A 27,938-nucleotide genomic window follows, 5' to 3' on the forward strand; every position below is an offset into this window, starting at 1 on the left:
AATTATTGGATGAAAAAAAAATGTTCAGACAAGAAAACTATTGAGAATAATATGTACTAATAATACAGTCTATGATGCGCCACATCGTCTTCACCAAATATTAATCATAGTAAAATTACGGACCAAAAACCTGCTCCGGATCGGATAACGGCCCTTCATTAACATTTCGATTTACAGTAGCTTGTAGCCTCTAATTTTCCTATCAAACATGTTTTCCTTTATTTAAAAAAACAATGTTGCCAAGGAAAACACTAATTTATTTATTTATTTATTTATTTATTTATTTATTTGAGCAGTTATACAATTTGCTTCAGTCGGCTGAGATTTTGAAGCTAATGGAGACAAACCAGAAGTGAGATAAATGCTCGTGATTTTGGAAGATGCGATTGCTTATATTTGTAAGACTATGCAGAGTTAAATTTCAAGAGTTTCAAGTCGTCGTTTGGAGGAGTTATAATCTTTCATTGCCCATCATCCTTCGTTTATGTTTCAGCAGCAGGCCTCAGAATTGACTGGCACCTTTTAACCGTTTAACATGCAGTACTATATGTATAAGATATTTAATTATGTTCGACTTGGAGCGTTTCGTTTCACCAGTAACAGAGTTATAGCCCCTGGTTTTCTACCCTCTTGAAATTTATATTCTGCAGCAAAAATTGCTTATTTTCAGATAAATCTCGTGTGCAGTTTTAAATTGATGAGATCTCTGAATATTGTAATAAGGTTTGGATTGATTGTAGGAATTCAGTATAATTAATTCATTGAATCATAGCCCAAGAATGCAATTTGCTTTAAATTGTTGCTCTCTACCAGTACCAGGAATCGCTGGATTTCAATCGAATTTCCCGTGCAGCTTTATCTTGTTGAACTCTCGCTCCATTTCTGTTGTCGGTATTTTACAACCTTATCAAGTAGAGTTATTGCCTTTTATTTTCGATTCACACACTTTCGTTGTCATAAAGTACCTCCAGCAAGGCATGTTCACACAATAGTAGCGAGTGGGCTACTTTAAAAAAAAAAAAATCCATTGTTATGATCTCCACGTTTAGGCTTTTTACAAAAATGTAACCTACATTCGTTGTGTCTGTGCAAAATATACATACCTGTGTCCAAACCACACACACACACACACATTATATCTTGCAATAAATACTGATATAGACTACTCCCTAGGACATCACTGTTTACGAGGAACAATAATAACCAAACTGACTATTGTCAGTTCCATAAACCTTTAAAGCTGATTATTCAGATTTTTCACTTTTCTCGTGCGTTCACGTTGGTCTGCGTCCATCTTTTATTCTCAGTGACACCTTATCTCCCAAAATGGGTCAACTCACCAAATGACATTTATGTTAATCAGTATTGTGTTCACTTCTACTCGAATTTATGAAGTTACTCTAATCTACCAGCAAAGATCTCTTGTGTTAGGCTCGTAAATGTACTAACTAGCTGAAGATGAAATTTGTCGATTCTTACAAAAAGTCTGGCTTCTTATCATTTGTCGATTCTTACAAAAAGTCTGTCTTCTTGTCATTTGTCGATTCGTACAAAAAGTCTGGCTTCTTGTCATTTGTCGTTTCTTACAAAAAGTCTGGCTTCTTGTCATTTGTCGATTCGTACAAAAAGTATGGCTTCTTGTCATTTGTCGATTCGTACAAAAAGTATGGCTTCTTGTCATTTGTCAAAAAGTATGGCTTCTTGTCATTTGTCGATTCGTACAAAAAGTATGGCTTCTTGTCAAAGTTAAAATAGATGACCTAAACTTTTGATAGGATGTTTAAAACAAAACCTGGAAAAAGTACGATGCTTCAAGAACGCATCCTCAGCAGTAATTACCTATATTTTCTTTCGTGAGCGCAGCTATTTTTTTCTGTACCTACAACATCGACATTGCTGTCTATTGCAGCAGTGTTAACGCATGACAATCTCTCTCTCTCTCTCTCTCTCTCTTCGTTTTTTTTTCCAGATTCAAGGAAAATCTTTATTAATTTTTATTTATCATATTCCACCACCGTCGTTTAAATCATGTTTTCATTCTCCATTTTTCATGAAAGGCGCCATCATTAAATTTATCTATTTATCGTATAAGGGCTTGATGTGTTTACCTTCTGACTGCAATCTAATTGGTGTACCGGAACTATTTTATGGGTTGAAGCATTCAAGGTATTCCAAATAAGAATTGTTACCCAGTTGTTGGGTACTTGCATCATACTAATGTTAGTCTGGTTCTGTGTTTTTCAGTTTGATTCCGTTGCCTCTCAATGTAAAGACATTCAGGGAATCAGAGATGTGTTATGGCTTACGTGACCAGTCACATATTTTGACCAGTCACATATTTCTCCGTTAAGATTTTGCATTATATTAGGCTGTTTTACTGACCAGGTAACAATGGATCGACATGGTTGTTCAGATCAAAGTGTAACCGAGATTTGCCCTCAATTTTAAAATGGCGGACTAATGAAAGTATCTATAAGTAAGTAAACTACGTAAGAAAAAGCATCAAACAATTAAACAAAGTTAATACCTATAATTATTTTAAATCAGAAACAAATTAAAAATAACTGAAAGATAACTTTAAAATCCTTTTGAAACAGACAACAAGTAATTAAGTGAGTTACGTGTCCTTTTTGCTGACAAGAACCTGTATTGGGTCACCTAGTACAGGGCAGAACAGTCGTGTTTGGTAAGGTTGCCAGAACGCACTTGGAGTCGGTGGAGGTAAATTGCCACTTCCTCATACGCAGACAATGACATCAGCTAGAAGGACTTCACCGATTGGCGCTCGCTTCTATAAATGAAATCAAAATAACACCCGACACTGAGTGTCATTAGGAGGAATTCTACTTCCTGAAATAGATCACAAAAACACCAATTATTCAAGAAGAATCAAACATGGCGAAACTCCTCAAAACATCGATACACCGGAATCCTCTCAAGACCGACATTTTGGAACAGTCCCAAATTTATATTCTTTAATAACATCATATTTGCCAGTAAACCGAAATCTCTTAACTCTGTATACCGTCACAAACTTCTATCACAACAATTTTACAGTTATACAAAGCCCGTAAAACCGAAACTCACTTCAAAGGTACAGATGAATTTAGCTGCTAAATTCTTGGCACATACAAATTAATTAGGGTTAAAGGTACACGATCTATATATTAGGCACATCTGTCTGACAAAAACCCCTTAAATTGTCCTAATGGCATGCGAGGTTAAAAGAATGCTGAACACTGACACAGATTAGGACTGATAACATGCCACTCGGAAGTCTTTGCACCTTAAAACTGAGCTAGCTATTAAGGAGAATTATTAGCTGTCCATGCTTCTAGGTAAGTCATGTAAGAACAATTATGTTCTTCTGATTGTTACTAAATTACTTTTGATGCATTTGTATACGTGATGGACTGAACATTTTTGTTTGTCTTTTTAATTAAGTATCGGGGCTTTATTAACCAGACATGCTGTCTGGTTTTTGATGATTTGCCACAAGAACGTCAAAATAGTGTTTTAAACACCAGACTCACTCAAATGATTGTCAAATGGAGAAAATAATTGCATACATTTATTTAAGTACCATGACTAACATTTGTCAGAATGACCAGCTAAGAGTCGTCAGATTGAACTATCCTTACTGGATAAAATATTCCAATCAATGAGATAAAATTACTTCAATCAATGGGATAAAATTAGACCAATCAATGGGATAAAATTAGTCCAATCAATGGGATATATTAGTCCAATCAATGGGATAAAATTAATCCAGTCAATGAGAATGAATCTATCCCAAAACCTACATGAACAAACTATGAAAACATCAGGCATTTGAAAATCTATTGTTTCATATATTCGAACGAAAATTTAAATCTACACGAATAAATTTGTAAACAATAATGATGCCAAGATAATGATGCCAAGATGTGTCGTTTCAACATTACCTGTAAATTTAACGAACTGAATGGTCTTGTGTAGCAATGAATTAGCCAAGACAGGACGAAAACCATTTTAATACCAGGCCCTATAATACAATGTATTATCCAAGTTAGGACCAAAAGACCAAAACCATTCTAATATCAGGCCCCATAATACAATGTATTAGCCAAGTTATTACCAAAAGACCAAAACCATTCCAATATCAGGATTTTATAATACAATGGATTAGCCAAGTTAGGACGAAAAGACCAAAGTCGTTCCAATATCAGGATTTGTAATACAATGTATTAGCCAAGCTAGGACCATAAGATCAAAATCATTCCAATATCAGGCCCCTTAATACAATGTATTAGCCAAGTTAGGACCAAAAGAACAAAACCATTCTAATATCAGGCCCCATAATACAATGTATTAGCCAAGCTAGAACCATAAGATCAAAAACATTCCAATATCAGGTCCTATAATACAATGTATTAGCCAAGTTAGGACCGAAAGATCAAAACCATTCTAATATCAGGCCCCATAATACAATGTATTAGCCAAGTTATTACCAAAAGACCAAAACCATTCTAATATCAGGCCCTATAATACAATGTATTAGCCAAGTTATTACCAAAAGACCAAACCATTCTAATATCAGGCCCCATAATACAATGTATTATCCAAGTTATTACCAAAAGACCAAACCATTCTAATATCAGGCCCCATAATACAATGTATTAGCCAAGTTAGTACCAAAAGACCAACACCATTCCATTATCAGGCCCCATAATACAATGCATTAGACAAGTTAGGACCAAAAGACCAAAACCATTCCAATATCAGGCCCCATAATACAATGTATTAGCCAAGTTATTACCAAAAGACCAAAACCATTCTAATATCAGGCCCCATAATACAATGTATTAGCTAAGTTATTACCAAAAGACCAAAACCATTCCAATATCAGGATTTTATAATACAATGGATTAGCCAAGTTAGGACGAAAAGACCAAAGTCGTTCCAATATCAGGATTTGTAATACAATGTATTAGCCAAGCTAGGACCATAAGATCAAAATCATTCCAATATCAGGCCCCATAATACAATGTATTAGCCACGTTAGGACCAAAAGAACAAAACCATTCTAATATCAGGCCCCATAATACAATGTATTAGCCAAGCTAGAACCATAAGATCAAAAATACTCCAATATCAGGCCCCATAAAACAATGTATTAGCCAAGTTAGGACCAAAAGAACAAAACCATTCTAATATCAGGCCCCATAATACAATGTATTAGCCGAGCTAGAACCATAAGATCAAAAACATTCCAATATCAGGCCCTATAATATAATGTATTAGCCAAGAGAGGACCGAAAGACCAAAACAATTCCAATAGCATGTCTTATAATACAATGTATTAGCCAAGTTGGGACCAAAAGACCAACACCATTCCAATATCAGGCCCCATAATACAATGTATTAGCCAAGTTAGGACCAAAAGACCAAAACCATTCCAATATCAGGCCCTATAATACAATGTATTATCCAAGTTAGGACCAAAAGACCAAAACCATTCTAATAACAGGCACTATAATACAATGCATTAGCCAAGTTACGACAAAAAGACCCAAACCATTCCAATATCAGGATTTTATGATACAATGTATTATCCAAGATAGGACCAAAAGACCAAAACCATTCCAATATCAGTCCCTATAATACAATGTATTATCCAGTATAGGACCATAAGACCAAAACCATTCTAATATCAGGTCCTATAATACAATGTATTAGCCAAGTTAGGACCAAAAGACCAACACCATTCCAATATCAGGCCCCATAATACAATGTATTAGCCAAGTTAGGACCAAAAGACCAACACCATTCCAATATCAGGCCCCATAATACAATGTATTAGCCAAGTTAGGACCAAAAGACCAAAACCATTCCAATATCAGGCCCTATAATACAATGTATTATCCAGTATAGAACCATAAGACCAAAACCATTCTAATATCAGGTCCTATAATACAATGTATTAGCCAAGTTACGACCAAAAGACCCAAACCATTCCAATATCAGGATTTTATGATACAATGTATTATCCAAGATAGGACCAAAATACCAAAACCATTCCAACATCAGTCCCTATAATACAATGTATTATCCAAGATAGGACCATAAGACCAAAACCATTCTAATATCAGGTCCTATAATACAATGTATTAGCCAAGTTAGGACCAAAAGACCAACACCATTCCAATATCAGGCCCCATAATACAATGTATTAGCCAAGTTAGGACCAAAAGACCAACACCATTCCAATATCAGGCCCCATAATACAATGTATTAGCCAAGTTAGGACCAAAAGACCAAAACCATTCTAATATCAGGTCCTATAATACAATGCATTAGCCAAGTTAGGACCAAAAGACCAAAACAGTTCCAATATCAGGCCCTAAAATACAATGCATTAGCCAAGTTAGGGCCAAAAAGACCAAAGTCGTTCCAATATCAGGATTTGTAATACAATGTATTAGCCATGTTAGGACCAAAAGACCAAAACCATTCTAATATCAGGCTCTATAATATATGATCCATCTCACTCTCTCGTCACTTAAGCGCTAAGATAAAGACATCTTTTCACATGCGAAAAAAAAAAATATTCAGTAAACCGAAAATTTCTCCTAACCGAACATATTTTTTTTGTTCCGTGAGTTTTAGGTTTTGAGGGGTTTCACTATGTGTGTGTGTGTGTGTGTATGTGTGTGTGTGTGTGTGTGTTTCGCGTTTTAACCCAACGTAAGAAAATACATTACCAACTTCTGTTTCTTTAATAAACCTACAATTAATAATTAATTATTATTATTATTATTATTATTATTATTATTCCCATCAGCCCTTTTTGTTCACTAACATGATTTGTGGAACCTACATTTTACTACTTCCACCTGATATTCTATCATGAAAGATGCATGTAATTCCATTGAATTTCACCTCAGATATATTACATAAAAAATGTAACATTCGGTACTCGTAAATCTACAGAATTGAACACCAAGCCAAATACTGTGTTGACTTTTCTCAACCGCCTAATTTCCTTGTTTCCATTGTGAATTAGAGTCGAAAATTACCTTCAAGGCTTTTCACACGTAATCATGCTTTTTGTGTTTTTGCTTTGTGTTATTAACTTAACAGAAGGATATGTTTCTTTTTACAATCCTGTAAATAATCTCTCCTTCTTACAGATGTTGTGCATTGCGTTTGTTTTGTCTTTGTAATTACCATTTACCCCGTGACGAACGGAACGGATTACCAAGCACGAAACATTAAGCTACAGCTATGTGTGCATGTTTCATGTAGAGTAAGCGAAATTGGTCTTTACAAATAATGAAGAGTCCGTCATTCGGAATTTATAGCCTGTCGCTCATAAACAACTTCTACTTCATAGCGTCGCGATGCTGGAACTCAGCTCATGACCGCGCAGTTTCAAAGAAGGAAACTTTCTTATACCGGTCACTAGTGTTCGAGTTAACCTACATTTTTTATCATTTCTTATCGCAAATGACTCGATATTCCTTCTCGTGTACACTTGAAGACAGGACGACCCTCCGTCCCATTGCAGTTGATCTGGGTCCCGCCAAGATATTGAGACAAACAAGAAAAAATATTTTGGACAAAAAGCAAAAATAAAGGTGGGATTTACTAATCTTATTTTACGTAAGAGATTCGTTGTATATTTAGCATTGTATTTTATATTGATAAATATTTAGATAGTTCGAGAAGATAATTTCATAAGCAGTACCGAAAGTAATTGATTCATAAAATGAATCTCCTTTTTGTTAATAAGAAAAGCTGTCATGGGTCACTAGATATCAGACAGAACACGCGTGTTTAATCAGGTCGCATATTCGAGGTCAATTGGTTAACTGCTACTTCCTTTTAGGCCCACAGTCATATCAACTAGAAGGACATCTTTGACTTTGGCTTCCAATCATGTTTCGAATGTGAATAACATCTGGTGTCCAATTTGATTGGTATGAATTATATAAAGAAACATAGAGATAATACGTTTAGTTCTGTGTGTGTGTGTGTGTGTGTGTGTGTGTGTGTGTGTGTGTGTGTGATTTGGATTTTTAACTTAGCTTTAACAATTGTAAAGTCATATTGCTACTATGTCTGCAGTGTGACAGTTTATAGTGATGTCTAGCACTGGTGCATCATGCCGCAGACATGTGGCATCATGTCACATTCAGTCACATTATCCTGACACCAGGCCTACAAGTACTAACACTAACTTCTTAATGCTGAGTGACAAGCGAGGCAGCTGTTAGTACCATTTTTGTAAGTCTTTGGTATGTTTCGGCCGGGATCAAACCCGCGACATCCCGCATCAGAGGCGGACGCTCCAGCCACTAGGCCACCGGAGCGGTCACATTTAGTCCTTCTTAAGAAAATTTCGTATGTACTCATACTTCTTTAATAATAATAATAATAATAATAATAATAATAATAATAATAATAATAATAATAATAATAAATCAGAATAATAGTATTGATCTGATCACAAAACAAAGACTTTCTCATTCACATCCTTTACCTCAAACAATAAATATCAGCAACACCAACATTAAATTCACACAATCAGTACGAAACCTAGGTGTTACTCTGGACAGTACTCTCACACTGCACTAACATGTCATGAACATATGCAAGGCTGCATATCTTGAGCTGGGACGCATCAGCTCAGCTCGCACATATCTTTCAGTTGACGTCACTAAAACACTTGTGTGTTCATTAGTACTTTCAAGACTGGACTATTGTAACTCAGTTATGTCTGGTTCATCTCAATATCGGCTCCAGAAACTTCAGAAAGTTCATAATACAGCTGTTCGGATCATACTTAGAGTACCACGATCAGAGCACACCTCCCCGCTGCTCTGTACCCTACACTGGTTATCCATTCGATCCAGGATCAAACACAAAATTTGTTCTCTGTGCAAAGTTTCACTGTCGGACTCTAGTTCAACATAGCTATCAGACCTCACCCATGTGTACACACCAGCAAGATACTTACGCTCCTCCTCTGACAATCGTATACTCATTATTCCCACTATGAAAACAAAGTCATATGGACTGCGTTCTTTTGCATACCAGGGCCCAGCAACGTGGAATGAATTGCCCACTGAATTTAGACACAAAGACACAGTGATCACATTCAAGAAGGCTCTCAAAAACTCACTTATTTCGACTGCAAGAGCAAACTTAAAGACCTAATAATGTTTCCTACCTTAAATATTCTCATCATGTTTTTTATGTTTTCTAATTTCATGGTGTTTGTTTTTGTAATCATATCATTATGTTTTTTTTATCTTATAGGTGTTGTCTAATGTTGTAAAGCGCTTAGAGCTTCTAAAGATTAGGCGCTATACAAAGTCCTCATTATTATTATTATTACCATGTTATTATTATTATTATTATTATTATTATTATTACCATTGTTATTATTATACCTACCAGCCATTTTGTATCATCCACTTTTATTTTTTTAAACTAATTATTCTGGACTATTAAAACAGACAATTATAATTTTATTAAACTTCACGTTAATTATTTTACCCCGAATGTAATTGTCGGCAGTAATAAATCTATGAATTTTGTCACTAGATCAAATCGGGTGCTGACTTCTATCAATTGCATCATACTCTGTGCACACTATGAAACAGAGTTCATGGTTTCCTTCGTTGCTTATCGTGCATACTCGTTGTTCATATTTTTTTTTTCTGTTTTGTTACTTTATGATGGAACCTTTTGATTTCGATTAATACACCCTGCGGGTGTGTCTGCTAAAAAATGTAGTTCTACGATTTTTCTTGTTGTTCACAATCACATACGCAAATTGATAACGCTGACTGTTTTCTTTTTGAGTTTCTATTTTTATTCAGATTTATTAAATCAGTATAAGATACATTCATGATTTAAACATGAAATATGGATTTTATGTTGAAAGTAGTGCACTACAAACACGGTTAGCTCTTATACACTGAACCTGAACTATCAGACATTCACGTACTGGCGTATGGAAATTAGTTTGGAATAGAAACTAAGCGAAATGACGAACCAATAAGAGGTAATTAAAATATTTTAATATAATGACAGTTCATCAAATCATTATTCTGCTTTAATTAACACTTCTAAAGACTATAAAACTCTCTCTCTCTCTCTCTCTCTCTCTCTCTCTCTCTGGGCCCCGAGTGGCCGAGTACTAAAGCGCTCTCCGTTACGGATTACTGCCATCTCACCTCTGTCTGCGTGGGTTCGAGTCTCGGATTCAGCCAGTGTGGGTATGTGAGAAAGCTTGCCCTTCTCGTGGGTCGGTAGTTCTTCTCTGGGTTTTCCCGGGATCTTGCTCCATGATCAATACTGGCTGCCATGCATAGCCTATCGTGTGCTGAAAAATGGCGTTAAACCCTACAACAACAACTCTCTATCTCCCCCACCCTCTTTGGACGGTGACTAAACTTTACCATCTAGAGACATCGTCGTATGACACAAGTTAAAATCCCCAACGCTTGTATTTACGTGGATTTTCGCCCGTATCTAGCTACGACAATCCACGGCGAGAGAGAAAGAGGGAATGGGTCGAAGGTGACCATTTGGACATTTTTATATTCCTATGTCACTTGTGTAGGCTCGAATAAACAGTAACACAAGAAAGAGTGAAAATAACAAACTTTTAAAAATACAATAATTTATTTCTCTGGAAAAATTCTGTAAAAATGAAAAAATATGAACTTACGGTTTTATAGAATCAAATCCAAAAATGATCCAAAAATAATCCGAGAATAAAATTTTAGTAGTCCTAACAACAAAATGTTCTACTGATTTCACGTTCGAATCCCGACGAACAATCAAATATGGAAGACGATGACGTATGCTACAATCTGTTGTGTTGAAGTCTGCAGTTCATTGTAGAAATAAGAATTATCACTCCGGTTTTGATAGCTGAATACATTTTTATTACAAAAAACTGTCCTTGTTCCACAATATGACATGAGCACATGTATTTTCCAGGAAAATAACAGAATTAATTCTTTTGAATCCAAGTAATTTGAAATAACTCCAAACCAAGTAATTTGAAATAACTCCAAACATCACAACATACAACTAACAGTCTAACAGCCCAACTTCTACTGAGATTAATTCTCCAAAACATGGGTTGTATGGGCTTTCTAAAACGTAAACAAGGGTCACATGATCATCTTCTGGAAGATTATAGAAGCAAGTACTTGATACAGATCACGTTTACCCAGTGTGACCCTGACGAAAATAAAATAGAACTTGTTTACGAAGGTTGCTACACATTCTGAAACACGGTCAGGATTTAGATTAACACTTGGTGTTTATAAAGTAACACTCAAGGTCAAACTATTTTCTACAAAAAGTATCATCTCTAGTGAATAAATTTACATTACATTATCATCTAATGAAAAATAAAACAAAATTTAAAACTGACAGACAATTAAATTGAAATAAATATATATTAAATCAGATATAATTCAATCAAATAGACATAACAATATTTAATAATTAATAATCGATTTTTAGAACATTACAAAAGGTTTAAGAAACAACGACAGCAAAGCATTAAATACGCTACAGTATGTGTGCCTTGTAACCGACAAATGTAACATATAATCCTAATAACAACTGGCTATTGCAACTATATATCACTGATATTATGAACACTGTAGATAGATCCCAAACATAACTTTACGACGAACCAGATTATTATAGGTTACTTGGTACAAGTTCAGTTTTAATGTTTTTGTCCAGTGCAATATGTTTTTTTCTCTCACTCCAAGATTTTTGCTTATTTTGTCCTTTACGCTCGAGAGGGGAGAGGGGAATGGAAAAAAGAAAGGATTCTGATGAAAATGTGCACCATTTTAATTTCATTTAGAAAATAGTGACTATTAGTACTTTTTATCATTATTTTCTTATGTCATTTATGATTAAAGAATGAGTAGAAATTCATCATTGATCTATAGGCTTGCAGTTAAAAGAATGTGTATATATTCGTATTATTGCACCATGGGCGGATCACAATTTGATATACCAATATTACAACAGTATTGGTATATCAATTTGCTTTATACCAATACTTTAAATGACATGTTATTTTTAATGTATGTGGAGTATATATATATATATATATATATATATATATATATATATATATATATATATATATATATATATATATATATATATATATATATATATATATATATATATATCAGCATAGCGGATGAACTCTTAGAAGTGCAAACAGCTTAACAATCTTTCATATGTCATAATTATTGTTACTAGTTTCCTTGTTCCACAGACTGAATTTTCAAATAAAAGGGAAATATATTGCATGATCGCTAGGGTCTGATTTGTCCTACGCTTTTATCATTTCTTATCGCAAATGACACAATCTTCCGTCTCTTGTACGCTTAAAGACAGGACGATCCCCCAACCGTAGGCAGTTGGTCGGGACCGTGCATTTATATTGAGACGAACCAGAGATAAGGCATAACATCATCGACACAGAACAGGTATAAAGGTGGGATTTGATGACTTGATTTTTACGTGAGAAATTATTTTGTGTATTTACCATTGCATTCTATATTCAGAAAAAATTACATAGTTTGAAGTCGCGGGTTAGTGACAGAGTCTAAGTACAAGGTTTGTTTTGCAGTTTTTATACATATATTTGCTTGGTTCACTTAAGTAAGATTATTTGACCACTAAACACAGATATTAAAAAGTATATAAATAGTTTGCTTTTCAGCTTGATGAACTTCATCGGCAGAGCTTGGCTTTATTTATTCTAGAAGAATATTACCTATAGGTGGCTAGCGAACATTGTAGTGACCTTGAGTTGTTGCATGCAAGCAGCATATCTACGGTCATTCCAAGATTTGTATCCGTTCAGGAAACTCGTTTTGCCATCCTGGAATATGATCATAAAGATATACATTTAAGACAGAAAGACTAACGCTTAATGTATGTGAATGTTGCGGCTGTCAATGACGAAGCGTCCGACATTCATTATAAAGACGAGGCAGTGGGTAATAAAACCCTCAATGATTCAAAGACTGCACAGTCAATTCAACATCCAGCAGAATTATACTGGAGAATGAATAAAGGTTTCACGGAATGTATTGCTGTAGGATTTCCCAGGCATATCATTGTTGACAAAATAGACGAAACTATGACACGTTGACACTGGAGAAAATACTTGTCTTTCTTTCGTTGACGTAACCATGACAAAATGCAACTTATAATATTCCAAGAAAATTTAACCTGGTTATAATTTGTATGGTCTTAATAGTCTTTCTTTTGCCGCTTTAACGCCAGTCACTGCATGTATACAATCATGTCCACGTCAATTCCATGCACATTTTCTCTTTGAAAAGGCGTCTATTCTTGGAGCAATCACATGATGGGAATTCTAAAATTTTGAAAAAGCATTCTTTCCTCATAAAAAAGTAGCCAATTGGCTCCATGGATACCAACCACTTGCCATCTAATACATCTGCATAATCTGCCAAGAATGTTCGCAAAGTATACCGTATGTGCGTGGGTGCGCGTGTGTGTGTGCGTTCGTGTGTGTGTGTGTGTGTGTGTGCGCGCGTCGGGATGTAATTCTCCCGACCTTGTAAGACCAGATTTTCTAGCTGTTGTTTATTCATGTGAAACAGTTTTTAGCAAATAATTTGATCTAAAATTGATTATGTTGTATGTTTTTTCCAAGACCTGATCTGCAACAGCATGTCAATAGTTAAGTAAGGCGGGACTTGCGATTGTGACATATATAAATGGAGTTTCCACCAAAAGACTTCTTGTAAGATCTAGATGGTCCTTACTGAAAATTGATCCTCTCACACATCCAATAGAGCCGCCACAGTGACTATCTTCTAAATCTTCGCTATCGACATAATGTTTTCGCTAAAAGACGCCGTGCAAAGTTTAGATGGCTCAAAATGAAAACTGTGCGGATTTGGTATCTAATATGGCCGCCACAGTCTATATCTTGAAAATCTTGTTTTCACTCTTGAATGGAAAGTGGTTTGTACTTTTGCACATCAGACTGTCAAAATGTATTATGTCTCTTTGTCAGGCTTATATAATTTCAGTTATCAAAATGCTCGTTTAAATATCATTTTTCCTCAATCAATTTTAAAATTGATTTTTTTTCTTTCCTGCAAATAATTAATGCTATAATTTTTACAAATATTTTATCTAAAATGCTAAAATGCTGCTATTATATCTCGGTCTATAATTAAGTTGTGTCGATTTAATACCAAGGAGAAAAGAAAGAGGTCATTCTCAAGCGGAAAAATATCATGAATATTTTCTAACAAATAGAACCAGTTGTTAACTCTATCTGTTCCAGTCATAGTGAAGGCCAACAGCGCTATAAATTATATTCTGTCTGTCTGTCTATTTCTCCTATAACATTTACTTTCATAATTTCCTGATTAATTCTTTCATTAATTCTTTCTTTGTTCCGTTAGTTTCTTCCTTCTCCATTTCTTGGTCTTAGTTTGCAATCTTCCACTGCTAGTTCTCGTCCAATTATCTGAACAATCACCAAAAACGAACATATAAATATAGAACAAGTGCTCTTTTTTTTAAACACAAAACGAAATTATACAATTCAGTCTTTACTCCCCCCATTTAGCTGAATTTTAAAATAAATTGGTTTTGCATAGCCTTTGACAATTTTCCTTTTTTTTTTCTTTTTTTCGGGCAGGAGACAATTCGCAGTTTATTATATACTTATACAAATAATTTATTACAGGGAGAAAACTACATTGAAGGACAATAGATATTATGAGTCTCATACTTGGTTTTTTCTTCCTGGGATTGACCCTCCCATTGGCTTTAACCAGATGTATTTGCAATCGCCATGTTGAGAGGTCCCTCTATGGATGCCCTAAGGAAAACCAGTATCCAGTCGCGTTTATGTATGCGGACGAGCTGGATGATCCCTGCCTGCCAGTGGCCAAGTACGCCAACCCTCCACAGGGATGGGGATCAGTTATTTATCGGCGACGTGTAAGGCGACGATAATCATTTTCTGCTTCCTATCCTTTAAAGAAAGGCAAAATATTTGTTGTGAAACACGACATCTTCAGTAGTCTGGCTGTAAATGTAGCAATGTAAATAATATCAGCACTAACAGGAAGAGGCTGAGGAGAGGGTTGTTGAAAAAGAAAAGCTTACAAATAATTTGAAACAAATACGTTTGCTGTCATTTGCAGAACACAGAAGAACATATGTTACCCACCATTATATCAGTTGACAAAGATTGTCTTGAAATAAAAGATGGAAAATCTATCCTGGATGGAGAAGGGAACGAAGAAAAAAAAACAGTTCCCCTCCCCCTTCCGATTAAATGATGAATCCCTAAAGATCGAGGATCGGAAGGCTGGAATTATTTTTCCATCTTTAGTGCAGCTATTCATATCAAATTAGGTCTGTCATTTTAAAAAATGTATTATGTTAATAATTACCCTGAGCGTCAAACACGTAAACCATCTGCTTAGAACAACAACAATTGCCAGATTGTTAATGGAAAGTCTTTTCAAGGGCTTATCTCATATTAGAAAGCTTATATTGGATACGTGGTTATAATTTTCATGGGCTTATCTCATTTTAGAAAGCAAATATTGAATACATAGTTATAATTTTCAAGGGTTTATCTCATTTTAGAAAGCAAATATTGAATACGTAGTTAGCATTTTTCAAGGGCTTATCTCAAATTACAAAGCAGATATTGAATATGTGGTTAGAATTTTCAAGTGCTTATTTCATATCAGAAAACAGATATTGAATACGTAGTCAGCAGAGAAGAACATAATAGAAACGAACTTTATTGTCAGATTAAGTTTAAATACAATTTTTTTATTAGTATTATAGCGGATAAAAGACAGAAAGAAAAAGGTAAAAGAAAGATATCGGATATTTTGGATATACGTGGTAAAATGGGATAAAAAGCTAATTGGCATAGCTAATTTTTATTTTAAATCGGAATCAACGTGATTTAGATATCACTTCTATAAATTTACTTGATCTATACAGTGTTTAAACATTTGCGTTATTTAGCAACACGATAAATTTGTATGTAATAACATGTTTTGATATAATTCTTATTTATATATTGGTTTCTTATCTCTGCAATATAATGACATGGTAAAGACTAAATTTGTAAGCTATATCATGTGATGCAAATAACAATCTCATTTTTTTCTTCAGACATATGTATATCCAAATTGTCCTACCTCATATATCATCATTCTGTGTGTTGAGCTTCGTTAACATCATTCGACATGTATGTGGTATTCGACTTAACAAGGGTTCATCATTGAAACACTTGTTTTAAATATCAGATAAGTTCGATTTGTAGAGGAATCAAAACGCTGGAATGCCTAATTTTTGAGTTTTAATTTAGCACATAAAATTATGAAAAATTTGTACTCCTTGTTTCACATATTTTAATAGGTGGTTTATCTCCAACTGGACTACAACGCATACGAAGATCCAAACAAAGTATGTGAGGAACCACCTGACGGTGAGTTATATATATGTGTGTGGGTGGGTGTGAGTGGGTGGGTGAGATATGAGATATAAAAATATTAAAGAATTAAAGAACTTAAATTGTGGTTATAGGTTGTGATATATTATTTTTTTAAAGTGCAATGCAGTTTATGGATACCTGAAGCTGCAGCAGCAAAAATATGGCATGTTTCTCGAAATAAACAATTGAATCTCTCGTTGATTATCGGGTAAATACTAACAGTGCTTACTACATTACTGAGCGTTCCACCACTGTTTGATTGCCATTTTGCTCTTAACTTCTAGTCAATGCTAAGCTGATACAATTGCTATTTGTTTTTCGCAGATGCTCTAATTTCTACAGATCCGGCTTGCCATATTCCAGCGTATGACCCCAGTAAGTAAAACTCTACTGCAAGTAAGTTGAGAAATTATTTGAGATGGAAAAAAAATATAAATTACAAGATGCAAAATAAGTTTCCAAACGTTTCAAGCTAGCTCTTTGTCAGGGTGTAGTAAAAAAAAAACAATTACATAAGCAAAACAAAGCACTTGAGAAATTCTTGCCTCCTATATGTTTGAATGGCTGGGAAATATGTAAACAAAGGATAAAGAAAGAAGAACAAATTAAAAACGGTTTTAAAACTGGTAAATTATATATCGATTTTATGCTGCCATCAACTCAGCCAAGTTGTATATCAAAGATAAAAGGGATTGGCCTTGTTCAAGGTTGAGAACAAAGGACGGACACCATGTACAAAATGTATAAGTTATACATGTTGTTACTAAGGAAATATTAAGAGTATGATCTACTGTGTAGCGTGATAAAGGAAAATAATTAATTTACACAGCTAATTGTGCTTAATATGAGTGGTATTTCACTGAATTTAGCTATGCTGAAAGATAACACAAAATTAGTCCATGTCTGGAAAGTAGTTCAGTCCTACCGAATCGATGATTTGCAAAGATTGAAAATCATTTGTAACGCTTTCAAGTAGGCCTATCGCTACAGTTTGAACCAAATCAGCTCCACACACTTCATAACTTCTATTGATGTTTTTTGCCTTCTTCTTTAAAATCGGTCGCTTCTATTGATGTATTATGGGATTGTGGAATACATACAATATGTATTGACCACCAAAACTGATGGGGTTGGCAGCACATAAAAACTACGCACCTTCGAAGCTGAAGATATGACAAAGGAATTGCTCCAGTACAGATGGGCAATTTTACGTTTCGCAAAAACACACGTGAACACATTTTTACGAAGAATTTTACTAAAGTCCAACTACAACGAAGACATATTTCAGATTGACTATAAGGTCACAACAAAATAGGTCCAAGTGTTTTTAAATATTTCCTTGGACTCATACCATAGATAAGTGCTACCAAGATGGAGGATGAAGGGATGATATCCAAAAACTCGAAAGCAAATCGTTAGATAGCAGAGGTGCTTAATTAGCGTTTATGGTACAGTGTGACCAGCCATATATGTAACGTTCGCAACTCATTTCGAGTATTCAGAGTGGCGGAATGCTGGGAAAAAAAACAGAGATGTGTCCAATAAGATGTGTATGAGATGTCATTCGGATACATGTTCCCGCGATTTTCAACCACCGTCAAAACGGTAAATTCCAATGGTTTCTCTGCAGCAGCAATCTAAGGGTAAATAAAAAGAATTACAAAATGTTTAAAATATCTAAGACGGCTGAAGAATTTATAACCGTTTTTCAATACAGTTCATACCGCAATAAACGGCAAAAGCTGAACATAACGATTTTCGTTGCAAGAGTATGTGTTGTACTTCAGATACCTTATTTTAACAAACAGTCTTGGTAAATTTTTAAAGTCGCATTAATCGCAAAAATTTCAAAATTCTTACAAAATGGCGTATTGTGCCAAGTAGTAAATAACTTGGGTGACGATCCAGCACCTGCTCCTGAAGATTTTTGCTTGTATTATTATTATTAATATTATTATTATTATTATTATTGTTATTATTATTATTATTATTTAGCGACGACAAGAGCTCCTACAACACCTAGGATGACTACATCATGGATTGTTAATAGAAGTAAATTTCGTCCTTTCACTGTCTGTTTGTCTGCCTTTCTTACGTCACTTTTGAGTCTTTCATAATTTTCTTTAAATTATCTTTTCTAACTCGATATACATGGGGATCGCAAGCTCGTCCCATTGTACGCCAGTCTTACCCACAACATCCAACGGAAAAAGCACTATTATTATTATTATTATTGTATTTGTTGTTGTTGTTGTTGTTATTGAAACCGTTGGCAAAGTGGTAGTAGAAGCATTAGTAGCTTCTGATGGCGATATTTATGTTGTGTTAGCAGTTTTATTATTGGATAGTAATCGTTTTTATTTCAAAAAAATAAAATAGCAAATGAAGGTTTTAATGTCTTTAATTAAGACTATTTTAAATGTTTGCCCTTCATATATTTCAGCACATCGTCTTACAGTCCAAACGATACAACCAACAGGTCGTTTCTCTCTCTCTCTCTCTCTCTCTCTCTCTCTCATTTTTTTAAATTGTAAATTCCGAACGCGAAGCAATGTCTAAGAAAATTGCACACTATAAATTAAATTATGTGTCCGAAATGGAACAAACTTTTGAGAATGTTAGCTCACATGGCCGTAATGAAAAGTAGGACTATGGTATGGCCTTGCGTCCGTTGTCCATCTGTCTACCGTACTTGATGCCACTCTAGGTCATATTTCTTGTCCGATTTTGTTCAACCTTCAGATCAGGGCTTAAATCAGAAAAAGTCTACATCGAGTTCGTTAATAAGCAAGATCCCAACACAGGTGATACTGCATCTGTGTGTTGGATCTTGGCGCCCTTAGTGGAGGCCATATGTCTGATCTTGAGCTTGATCAAACTTGGAATAGAGGTTTATATTAACAATATCTCGGACAGGTTCCAGAGTGAGCGATATCCATGAATACTAATGGAGTGATCGTGCATCTGATTAGCTGCGCTTGTTACCATTCTAGACTCCGTTTATCCAACGATTTGATCAAGAAGTTTATGTCATCAAAAAGTCCGATGTCTTTTGCTATGAGAGAGATATAACCATATTAATGAGGATTCTGATTAGCCTAGCTTATCAACAGAGTCCTTATTTCTGATCCGAATTTTGATCATGTTCAATAGAGGTGTATCATCAAAATGTATACTGATTGTATTGGGTTGATCGCATTGAGTCTGTATTTTATTTATAGGAATTAATCAAACTTCGTAAATCTTGTTACAGCGTCAAGATCTTGGATGTGTACGATTATGAGCGAGATTAATGCGTATTAATAAGGTTATCTCGCGTCTGAATGGCAGTGCTTGTCAACACTAAAGCGACTGTGATCAAATTCTGATCAAACTTCTATTCATTATTAGATTTTTATGAACCTTGTTAATTCTATCATCAAGATGTTGGTTAAGTTTCATTATGTGCCAAATCAAAGCACGTTTATGAAAGCATATTTATGAAGAACTGTTGCATTTGATTGGCTGAGCTTGTTAACAATCGCCTCAGCTTGATTTGATGTGTGTGTGTGTGTGTGTGTGTGTGTGTGTGTGTGTGTGTGTGTGATTTGGATTTTTAACGTAGTTTTAACAATCTTTCAGTCATATCGCTACGATGTCTGCAGTGTGGCACTTTATTGTGATGTCTAGCACTGGGGCATCATGCCACATACATATAGCATGCTGTCCCACTCAGTCACATTATCCTGACATCAGGCCGACCAGTCCTAATACTATCCTCTTAATGCTGAGTGCCAAACGAGGCAGTTGCTTGTACCATTTGATATGACTCGGCCTGGGGTTCGAACCCACGACCTTCCGCACCGGGGCGGACGCTCTAACCACTTAGACCACCGGAGCAGTACTTGGTTTTTTACCGTCATTTCACATATTCTAAGAAGCTCTTTAGCAAGATTGCGCAAAAGCACGACCTATGCAAGTAAAAATTGACAAGCATGCTTGAATGCACATATCGATGTACTCAATTATATTCTCATGCATTTACGTTCGTTTTTCTTTTCTTTCTATTTCAAAAAAGTATTTAACTTTTAGACTTCTCTTTACGTAAACTTTCTAAGAATGATTAATAATACAATCGCTTGAGGTAAAAAAAAAATTCGATGGACATGTTATTCATATGTAGAAAACCTAATTAGAATTTCAGACCTGTACAGCCTGCTAATACCTTTTTCTAGGCACATTTAAACTGTTGGTACTTAGATATAGATCTTGTTGGCATGATTTTTTGACGTCGATATTGTTGGCATGATTTTTGACGTTGACATTGTTAACGTGATTTTTAACGTCGATATCGTTAACATGATTTTTGACGTCGATATTTTGACGTCGATATCATTAGCATAATTTTTTGACGTCGATATTGTCATCATGATCTTCTGATGTCGATATTGTTAGCATGATGTTTTGACGTCGATTTTGTTAACACGATTTTTGACGTCTATATTGTTATCATGGTCAAGCAAAAACCACTTGAGGCACACAAATGAAATTTGACATGCATGTTTATATGCATATATAGAAGGATTGTTTCGATTTGAAGCTATTAAATTAAAAACATTAAAAGTTTTTATTGACTCTTTTTTATCTTTATGATGTAAGACCTATTTTAAATTAAGATTGTTAGCGCGATGAATACTAACATCCACTTGGGGTCGATAGATTCATTGTCATGTTTGTATACCAGTGCAAATGACTTGATTAAACTTTCATGCTATTCTGGAAAATGTTCGAAATATTTCTTCGATTAGTCTTTCATTTGTTGGATTCATAATTTTTGTGTATGCAGTGCTGTTTTAAATTCAAAACCAAGTATGTCTGGGTCCCAATCTCTAACTGTCTTTGTTGTAAGGTCATGAAAAATGCAGAAATTTAAACACCTTCGGTGAAGAAAAGAAAATCAAAATATTTTTCGAAAAGTATGTCACTGGAATACATATTTCAAGGTTTCATTGATATTTGGGATTAATGATAATCGTTATCCGCGAACATCTCTACAATTCTTAGACAAATTTCCAACATTCACAATTGATTACTTTAAACTGTTTTCCTTGTTCCAACTTTATTTACATTTTCCTTGTAAATCATTATTAACAGCGTAGGATGTCTTCAATACGAATGAACAAGGAGGGCATTAAGAACCAAAATGGCTACATTTGCAGATTTTAAACTATATATATATATATATATATATATATATATATATATATATATATATATATATATATATATATATATATATATATATATATATATATATATATATTTGCAGCTCGACAGACTACAATCAATATAGTACGACCACCAGTATCAGGTACGTATTTAGATTAAGCCTCCGACAACGATTATGATAGTAAGGACAACGACGACAATGACGGCCATTATGATGATGATGATTATCCTCCTCCTCCTCCTCATTATTATTATTATTATTATTATTATTATTATTATTATTATTATTATTATTATTATTTGCACAGTGCAGAGTAAAGCTGGATAGTATGACAGCGAATAGTCTTGCACCATTTGTAGACGGGTCCAGTGTTTATAAATACTCAATGAAGGGAGTAATATTTTGGGAGCTGTGGTAGCTAGCTTGGTAGAGAGTCGAACTTTAATCCAGTGGACGCGGGTTTGATACTTAACTTAAACTGAGCCAAGTACATTGTTCGGCCATACATGCAAATGACTGGTTATTTATACAAGACAATACAGTACAGAAGCCCATTTATTACAGAGAGTAATTAATATCACGTTTACTGCATGTTTCTGTGCATAAATGACGCGAAAAATCATTACAAATATTGCAGTCTTTTGACAGAAGTGTTTATCATGTTTTGGATATGGGGAATGATGTATTCCTTTAATGCACATATTTCCTTCCTTCTTTCTTTCTTTGTTATGCTTATTACTTATAGCTCGAAACCCGTATTGGGCGGAAAGAAATAGAAGAAAGAAAAGAAGGAAGAATAAATAGCAGAAAGCACCGAATACTGATCTATTTCCATCACCATTTGTTTTTCATATCCGAAAAATGTATCAGAATTCAGTGATTGTGATGGGGGGGTTGTTAGGTAAATAAATCTCTTTTTTCATATATAAAGCAATCACATTTTTATTGGGTAATCATAACTCGAATGTAAATTAAATCCAATAGGATTGCTTGATTGAAAACTTTGCTATATTTCCTGGTTTTCTTTAAACAATAATAGCTAAAAGAAATAAAAGGCAATAACCTTCTTCCCATCCGTCTCCAACTTGAAAAACTATTTTTAAAATGACGGCAAAATAATGATTTAGGCAACATTTAAGGACGGCGGTATTTAATAATGTTGCATGACTTGATTCTGAGGACATTTAAGGACAGGCAAACATAAACAAAGTTACAGTGTGCAACTGAATTCATTGATGTGAATTTTTAATGCACTTCTTTAATGGTCAATAGTGACTTTAAAATTAACATTAAATTCGATTATGGCGTGTATTCAGTAACCTGAAATATTATGTTTATGTCGCTGGAAAATTCATGAAAAGACAAGGATCTCAAAATTGGCCACATTTAAATATGAAGGAAAATGCTGTTGAATAACTGATCCAATAAAGTATTATGATATACTTTCCTTGTATTTTATAGGCAAATTTAATTGCAAGTATTAATCAATCGGTAAAGTAGACCTTTTGCTATTCTGTTTAGCTACGTGTCATTAAAACACCGTGCAGTATTTTTCGGCATAAAGAGTAAAGTTGTACTTGAAGTGTGCAGCATTTTTGTAGCAAGTGTAGTACACATTCTAGCAACAGTTGTCGTGATTCCCAGAGATTTAGGAAAAACAAAGAAAGAAACGAAATGGAAAATAACAAAAAGATAGAGGTTGACGTTGCATAAACGTATTAATATATGGTTGCTGTTAAATTACCAGAGATGAACCTTTCGTAGGAGTGAATAAAGTGATTCTACATTTCATCACATATATATTATATATACCAGACCGGATCAAGACAAGTGTTGGAGGGGGCGGAATTTCAAAAGAGCTCTGTTTTTCCTCGATAGGGTACCAAAGCAAAAGCCTATGTGTCTATTTATTCAAAGTCCATGCAGGAATAATACCAAATAAACGTGGGCAACAATAAAATGATGGTCAAATTTCAAGTGACAAGTAACTGTACATTTGTGTGTGTGTAATTTTTTTAAATCTGGGGATCCGGACCCCCACCCCCCTTCCCCGATCCGCCCCTGTATATAGACACATTGTTGTAATTGCCCATTTAAAAGAATCTTTGATTTCCCATATTAGTGTCCACGAAGTGTGACCATCACAAGGTACTAGACTTCGCAATGAACAAACTTCCAGCCATTGATCCGTCTGCTAGACAATGCCCTGATGGAAGCAATGCACATGAAGAGGCACTGATACTGGCTTCGTGTAACGGTGCTACAGGGATCCAAACCTGGAAAAAAGATAAGCAGGTATAAACCCCCCATTCTGCTAAGACCAGTCTCATATAGCAATCGCGTTTGGTCAGTCCCACTTACCATTTACAGTACCTGGCTCATCGCCGGAAACGAGAGTTGTGAGCATTTATCGCACATTTTCGGATCTCTCTGTCTCTTTGTCTGTATGTCTGTATATATACGCATGGATGCATGTATACATACATGCCTCCTTACAGTACAACCTGTTGCCGTGAAAGCTATCTCTTTTACCCTAAGGGTGCAAGGTTGTTTTCCTTACACTAAAACAATATTTAATTTAATTTAACATGATGAATATCTGTTACGAAAGTTAGATGACATTTATAAATTTGTAAATGTTTCATACCAAATTATTAATAGGTATATTAATAACAGCAGCACTTTGCCCTCGAAAGGATACATACATACATACATACATACATACATACATACATACATAGAACAGGTGACATTTTTATCTCAAATAATGCACGCATAAATATGCGGTGTATCGATGACACGTATATATAGTAAAAAATAGACATCACCATCACACGATCGTTCCTCTCTGCGAGAAAAGGTTTAGTTTTATTAAACACGTCGCTAAGGGTTTTCCTTTCTCGAAATCACTGAAATTATTCAACAAGTCCAACTGCGTGCAGTATATTCAAACTTTTGTTACGCCGAGGTTTAGGCGAGTTCAATGCAAAATAAATTGGAATAATGATCGTTGTAAGATGGTGTGAACATGTTGTAATTGCCTTCTGGTAAGCATATTTCCAAAATAAATTGTATACTATACAGATCTGGATTGTTTCGATCGACCGCTGAAATGCATAAGGACGGGAGACTGAATATGGCGCAAGACAGAGGAATCTTTTTTTTTAATTGCAGGAATAGTTTTCTCCCTTTAGTGGCTATTCGATAACAACGGATCTGTGCATCAAAAGTGAGACATTAGCGTCATGATTTTCAGAATGACTATCCATGAAACTAAGCCTACTGGCTCACCAGTACACTTCCTCCAAGCTTGGATTATGTCTATATGGATAGACAAATGCATCATACATATACATTAGATTTGTACGACTTTAAAATCCTAAAATAATTAACAGGAAGGACAGAAAATCAACAAGTCATGTAAAATTTAAAATATCATTTATTTCCATAAAATATAAAGTGAATAAGTAAAAATAACTTACATTGTAGTGAATTAATTCCAAAGTCCTAAATGTTCTATCAATTCAAAAGTTTCGAGTGTTCCGAATGATGGTCAGTAATGTACTGATGTATCAACTGTATCGAAGAATCAGTATAGTATAATCCCAAAAGGTCTTTAAATGAATTCACAGTAAACCCGTACAGCTATTATTCCAATGAATCTGAAATATTCCAAGCACTGTAATTCCAACAAATGATCAAAGTAGATAAATGAACTCTTCTCAATATAACATCCAAGATTTATGTTTACTGCTAAGAATGTCTAATTCTACATAATAATTTTCTTGTATAAATTATTAAAAAGGGGTAGAGAGAATGCAATACGAGGCTTGAATAAATCATCTTGTCATTTGGAAATCACTATCAGTAAACAGAACAGCTGTTTTAACACCGAATGGCTTCTCAGTAGAACTCATGTCTTGAAGTACAATCACGTGATGCTTACCTGAATTATAGTATATCTCAACTTTGGATCTTTATGACTGAATCTACGCACTTGATACATGTATGATTCATATATAAAGTACTCAGATCATTGGGGAAAATTAGCATTTAAAATATTATTAACACTATAACCCTTGCAAAACTATTATTATGAAAATAATATAATTGATATAGATATACATAACAATATAGTATTTCATTTTGTCAGGGAATTTCTGTGTCTACACCGTAACGAAATTAGTTTATATGTATTTGTAATGTGTGTGTGTGTGTTGATTTTGTAGGTAATCACAAACTGCAATAGTATACCGAGAGGTGAACCCATTGAAGTGTTCGTTGGCCCTCGTGCTCTTGGCGTTGCGGCAATATTCTGGGAGTGTACAGCTACAGCCTTTAAGGTATACCTTGCAGTGCCTGATTTTATTGTTTGCGTCATACACTGAATAAACCAATCAGAAGTCAGTATTATTTCAGCTGAAGAGATCATTACTCCGACTATATAACAAAAGATCATTTTGTCTTCAATGACCAAACAAAAAAAAAGCTCTTTCTTTTCGCTTTCTGTGAAATTATTGTTATTTAAAGCTTGAAAGTGTTTTACTTCATCGAATTTCAGAACATTACATGAATGTGAAATTTAAGAGTTTAGAATGTTAGTACATTACCATGGATACGAACTACATGCGTGTATATATATATATATATATATATATATATATATATATTCTAACATGGTATTGACTCCGTTTTATACATGGAGGCCTTTAACTAAGATGGTCAACCAAATTCTTCCAGCCTACTAGTTTTGGTATAGAACTAAATCTGCATTGTTTGTAGCATAAGCAAACGTATTCTGCAGATTGTCAAAAGTTTAATTTTGATGCATTCTACGATATTGGAATTTAAGAAATTTTAAGGCAGCACGATAAACAAGACCCAAGTAAACCAATTGTTTTAATTTAGCACAAACTCATGATCTGGCTCGGTGTGTCCCGTTCTTGTCCGGTGTATCCCGTGTGTTCGATATTATGGAATATGTAATTTGGATAGATTGCAAACGGAAAGAAAAATAAACTTGACACATCTTCATTGGATATGCAAGTATTTACCTTCATGTCGATGAGGACTTACAACACAGTCATTCAAAATCGCTACTGATGGAGTTTTTCATTTTGTCGGGAAAATTCGGTATTTAGTCCGTAACGAAATAAGCTAATATATTCTGGTTCACGTATTACAGAGTAACAGGATTGTGTAGACTGGGAATTTACAGTGAATAATTTTTTTTTTTGGTATGGATTTAGGACACCTGGGATACGTAACGTGCAATGAATACCACCAATCTGATTTTGTATTATGGGATAAAACCAGAATTTCGATTGGATATGTGATAAATGAGGAAATAGAGGACAATATCTATATGGAAATGAAGATGTCGGACAACACTAGCTATGCCTGATACAAGCCTCGTAGACCTCATGTCATCAGATAATAATAATAATAATAATACGCTTGCGGTATATGCAGATTATAAATGTATGGTTCGCTGTCTTGCAGTTTGAGCACATGAATAACCACAGAATATAATATAACATATATACCAGTCTAATGTTTCAACCTTCTAATGCCGTTTAAACACTAAAGGGCTTACTAGAACAATCAAAATCCATCTACAAAGGTATTTAAACTGAACCAATATCAAATACCCAGTCATCATAAAGGATGGACCATATTTATTTCTTATTTTCTTTTGCTATCTTTACTTCAATTCTATAAGTAGGGCTTACATCTGGATTAATGCATAATATGAACTAGAATAGACCGGACTCGACTACTCTAGAGTGGAGAGGATAAGACCAGATCAGACTGGAGTCTCAAGAGACCAACGCAAACACGACAGACCTAATAAGAATATACTTGACTAAAACTGGATCTGAGTTGAACTTAATTGTTAGGACTAACACACAAGTTTGTATTTATTGCAGATAGCACAGCAGGTCTGCGGCAGTTCAGTAGAAATCGTGGATGTCGAATCCAGAATGTATGCAAAAGAACTCTTTTTTACATTCTCTTGGTAAATTGGGCTGTTGTAATGACTACTCGCATCAACGAAGGAAATAAACAGTCATATTATTTACTAAAGCAGTGTTTGTAATTGGTAACAATATATTTAATATTATTCTCTATATATGAACAATATAAACTAAATAAACAATTCAGAATGTT

The 27,938-nt window shown here is 34.6% G+C and overlaps 1 protein-coding gene across 6 annotated transcripts; it reads left to right on the forward strand.

The window, feature by feature from the left end:
* Positions 1 to 3,289: 3,289 nt before the first annotated feature.
* On the forward strand, positions 3,290 to 27,938 carry LOC149781831 (uncharacterized). 6 transcript variants are annotated; one of them, XM_089934792.1, is made up of 10 exons: positions 3,290 to 3,338; positions 14,780 to 15,036; positions 16,483 to 16,552; positions 16,883 to 16,933; positions 18,554 to 18,610; positions 19,002 to 19,037; positions 21,867 to 21,908; positions 23,890 to 24,062; positions 25,997 to 26,110; positions 27,698 to 27,938. In XM_089934792.1, exons 2-10 carry the CDS (start codon positions 14,812 to 14,814, stop codon positions 27,788 to 27,790), a joined length of 861 nt encoding a protein of 286 aa, XP_089790918.1. In that variant the 5' UTR covers positions 3,290 to 3,338; positions 14,780 to 14,811; the 3' UTR covers positions 27,791 to 27,938. The 6 variants fall into 6 exon arrangements, with proteins under 6 accessions (XP_089790918.1, XP_089790913.1, XP_089790914.1 ...); XM_089934787.1 differs by lacking the exon at positions 3,290 to 3,338 and adding an exon at positions 12,425 to 12,527; XM_089934788.1 differs by lacking the exon at positions 3,290 to 3,338 and adding an exon at positions 12,435 to 12,535.

This window comes from Sinohyriopsis cumingii, chromosome 15 (assembly GCF_028554795.1).
Source record: "Sinohyriopsis cumingii isolate HCF-2022 chromosome 15, ASM2855479v2, whole genome shotgun sequence".
Taxonomy (NCBI): Eukaryota; Metazoa; Mollusca; class Bivalvia; order Unionida; family Unionidae; genus Sinohyriopsis; species Sinohyriopsis cumingii.

What these genes read in the sequence shown, in the direction of transcription:
- LOC149781831 (XM_089934792.1), top strand. Translation starts at nt 14,812, where the DNA reads ATGAGTCTCATACTTGGTTTTTTCTTCCTGGGATTGACCCTCCCATTG. An exon ending in ATGTGAGGAACCACCTGACG is followed by an intron (nt 16,553 to 16,882) that starts GTGAGTTATATA and finishes TGTTTTTCGCAG; the next exon opens with ATGCTCTAATTTCTACAGAT. An exon ending in CCAAACGATACAACCAACAG is followed by an intron (nt 19,038 to 21,866) that starts GTCGTTTCTCTC and finishes ATATATTTGCAG; the next exon opens with CTCGACAGACTACAATCAAT.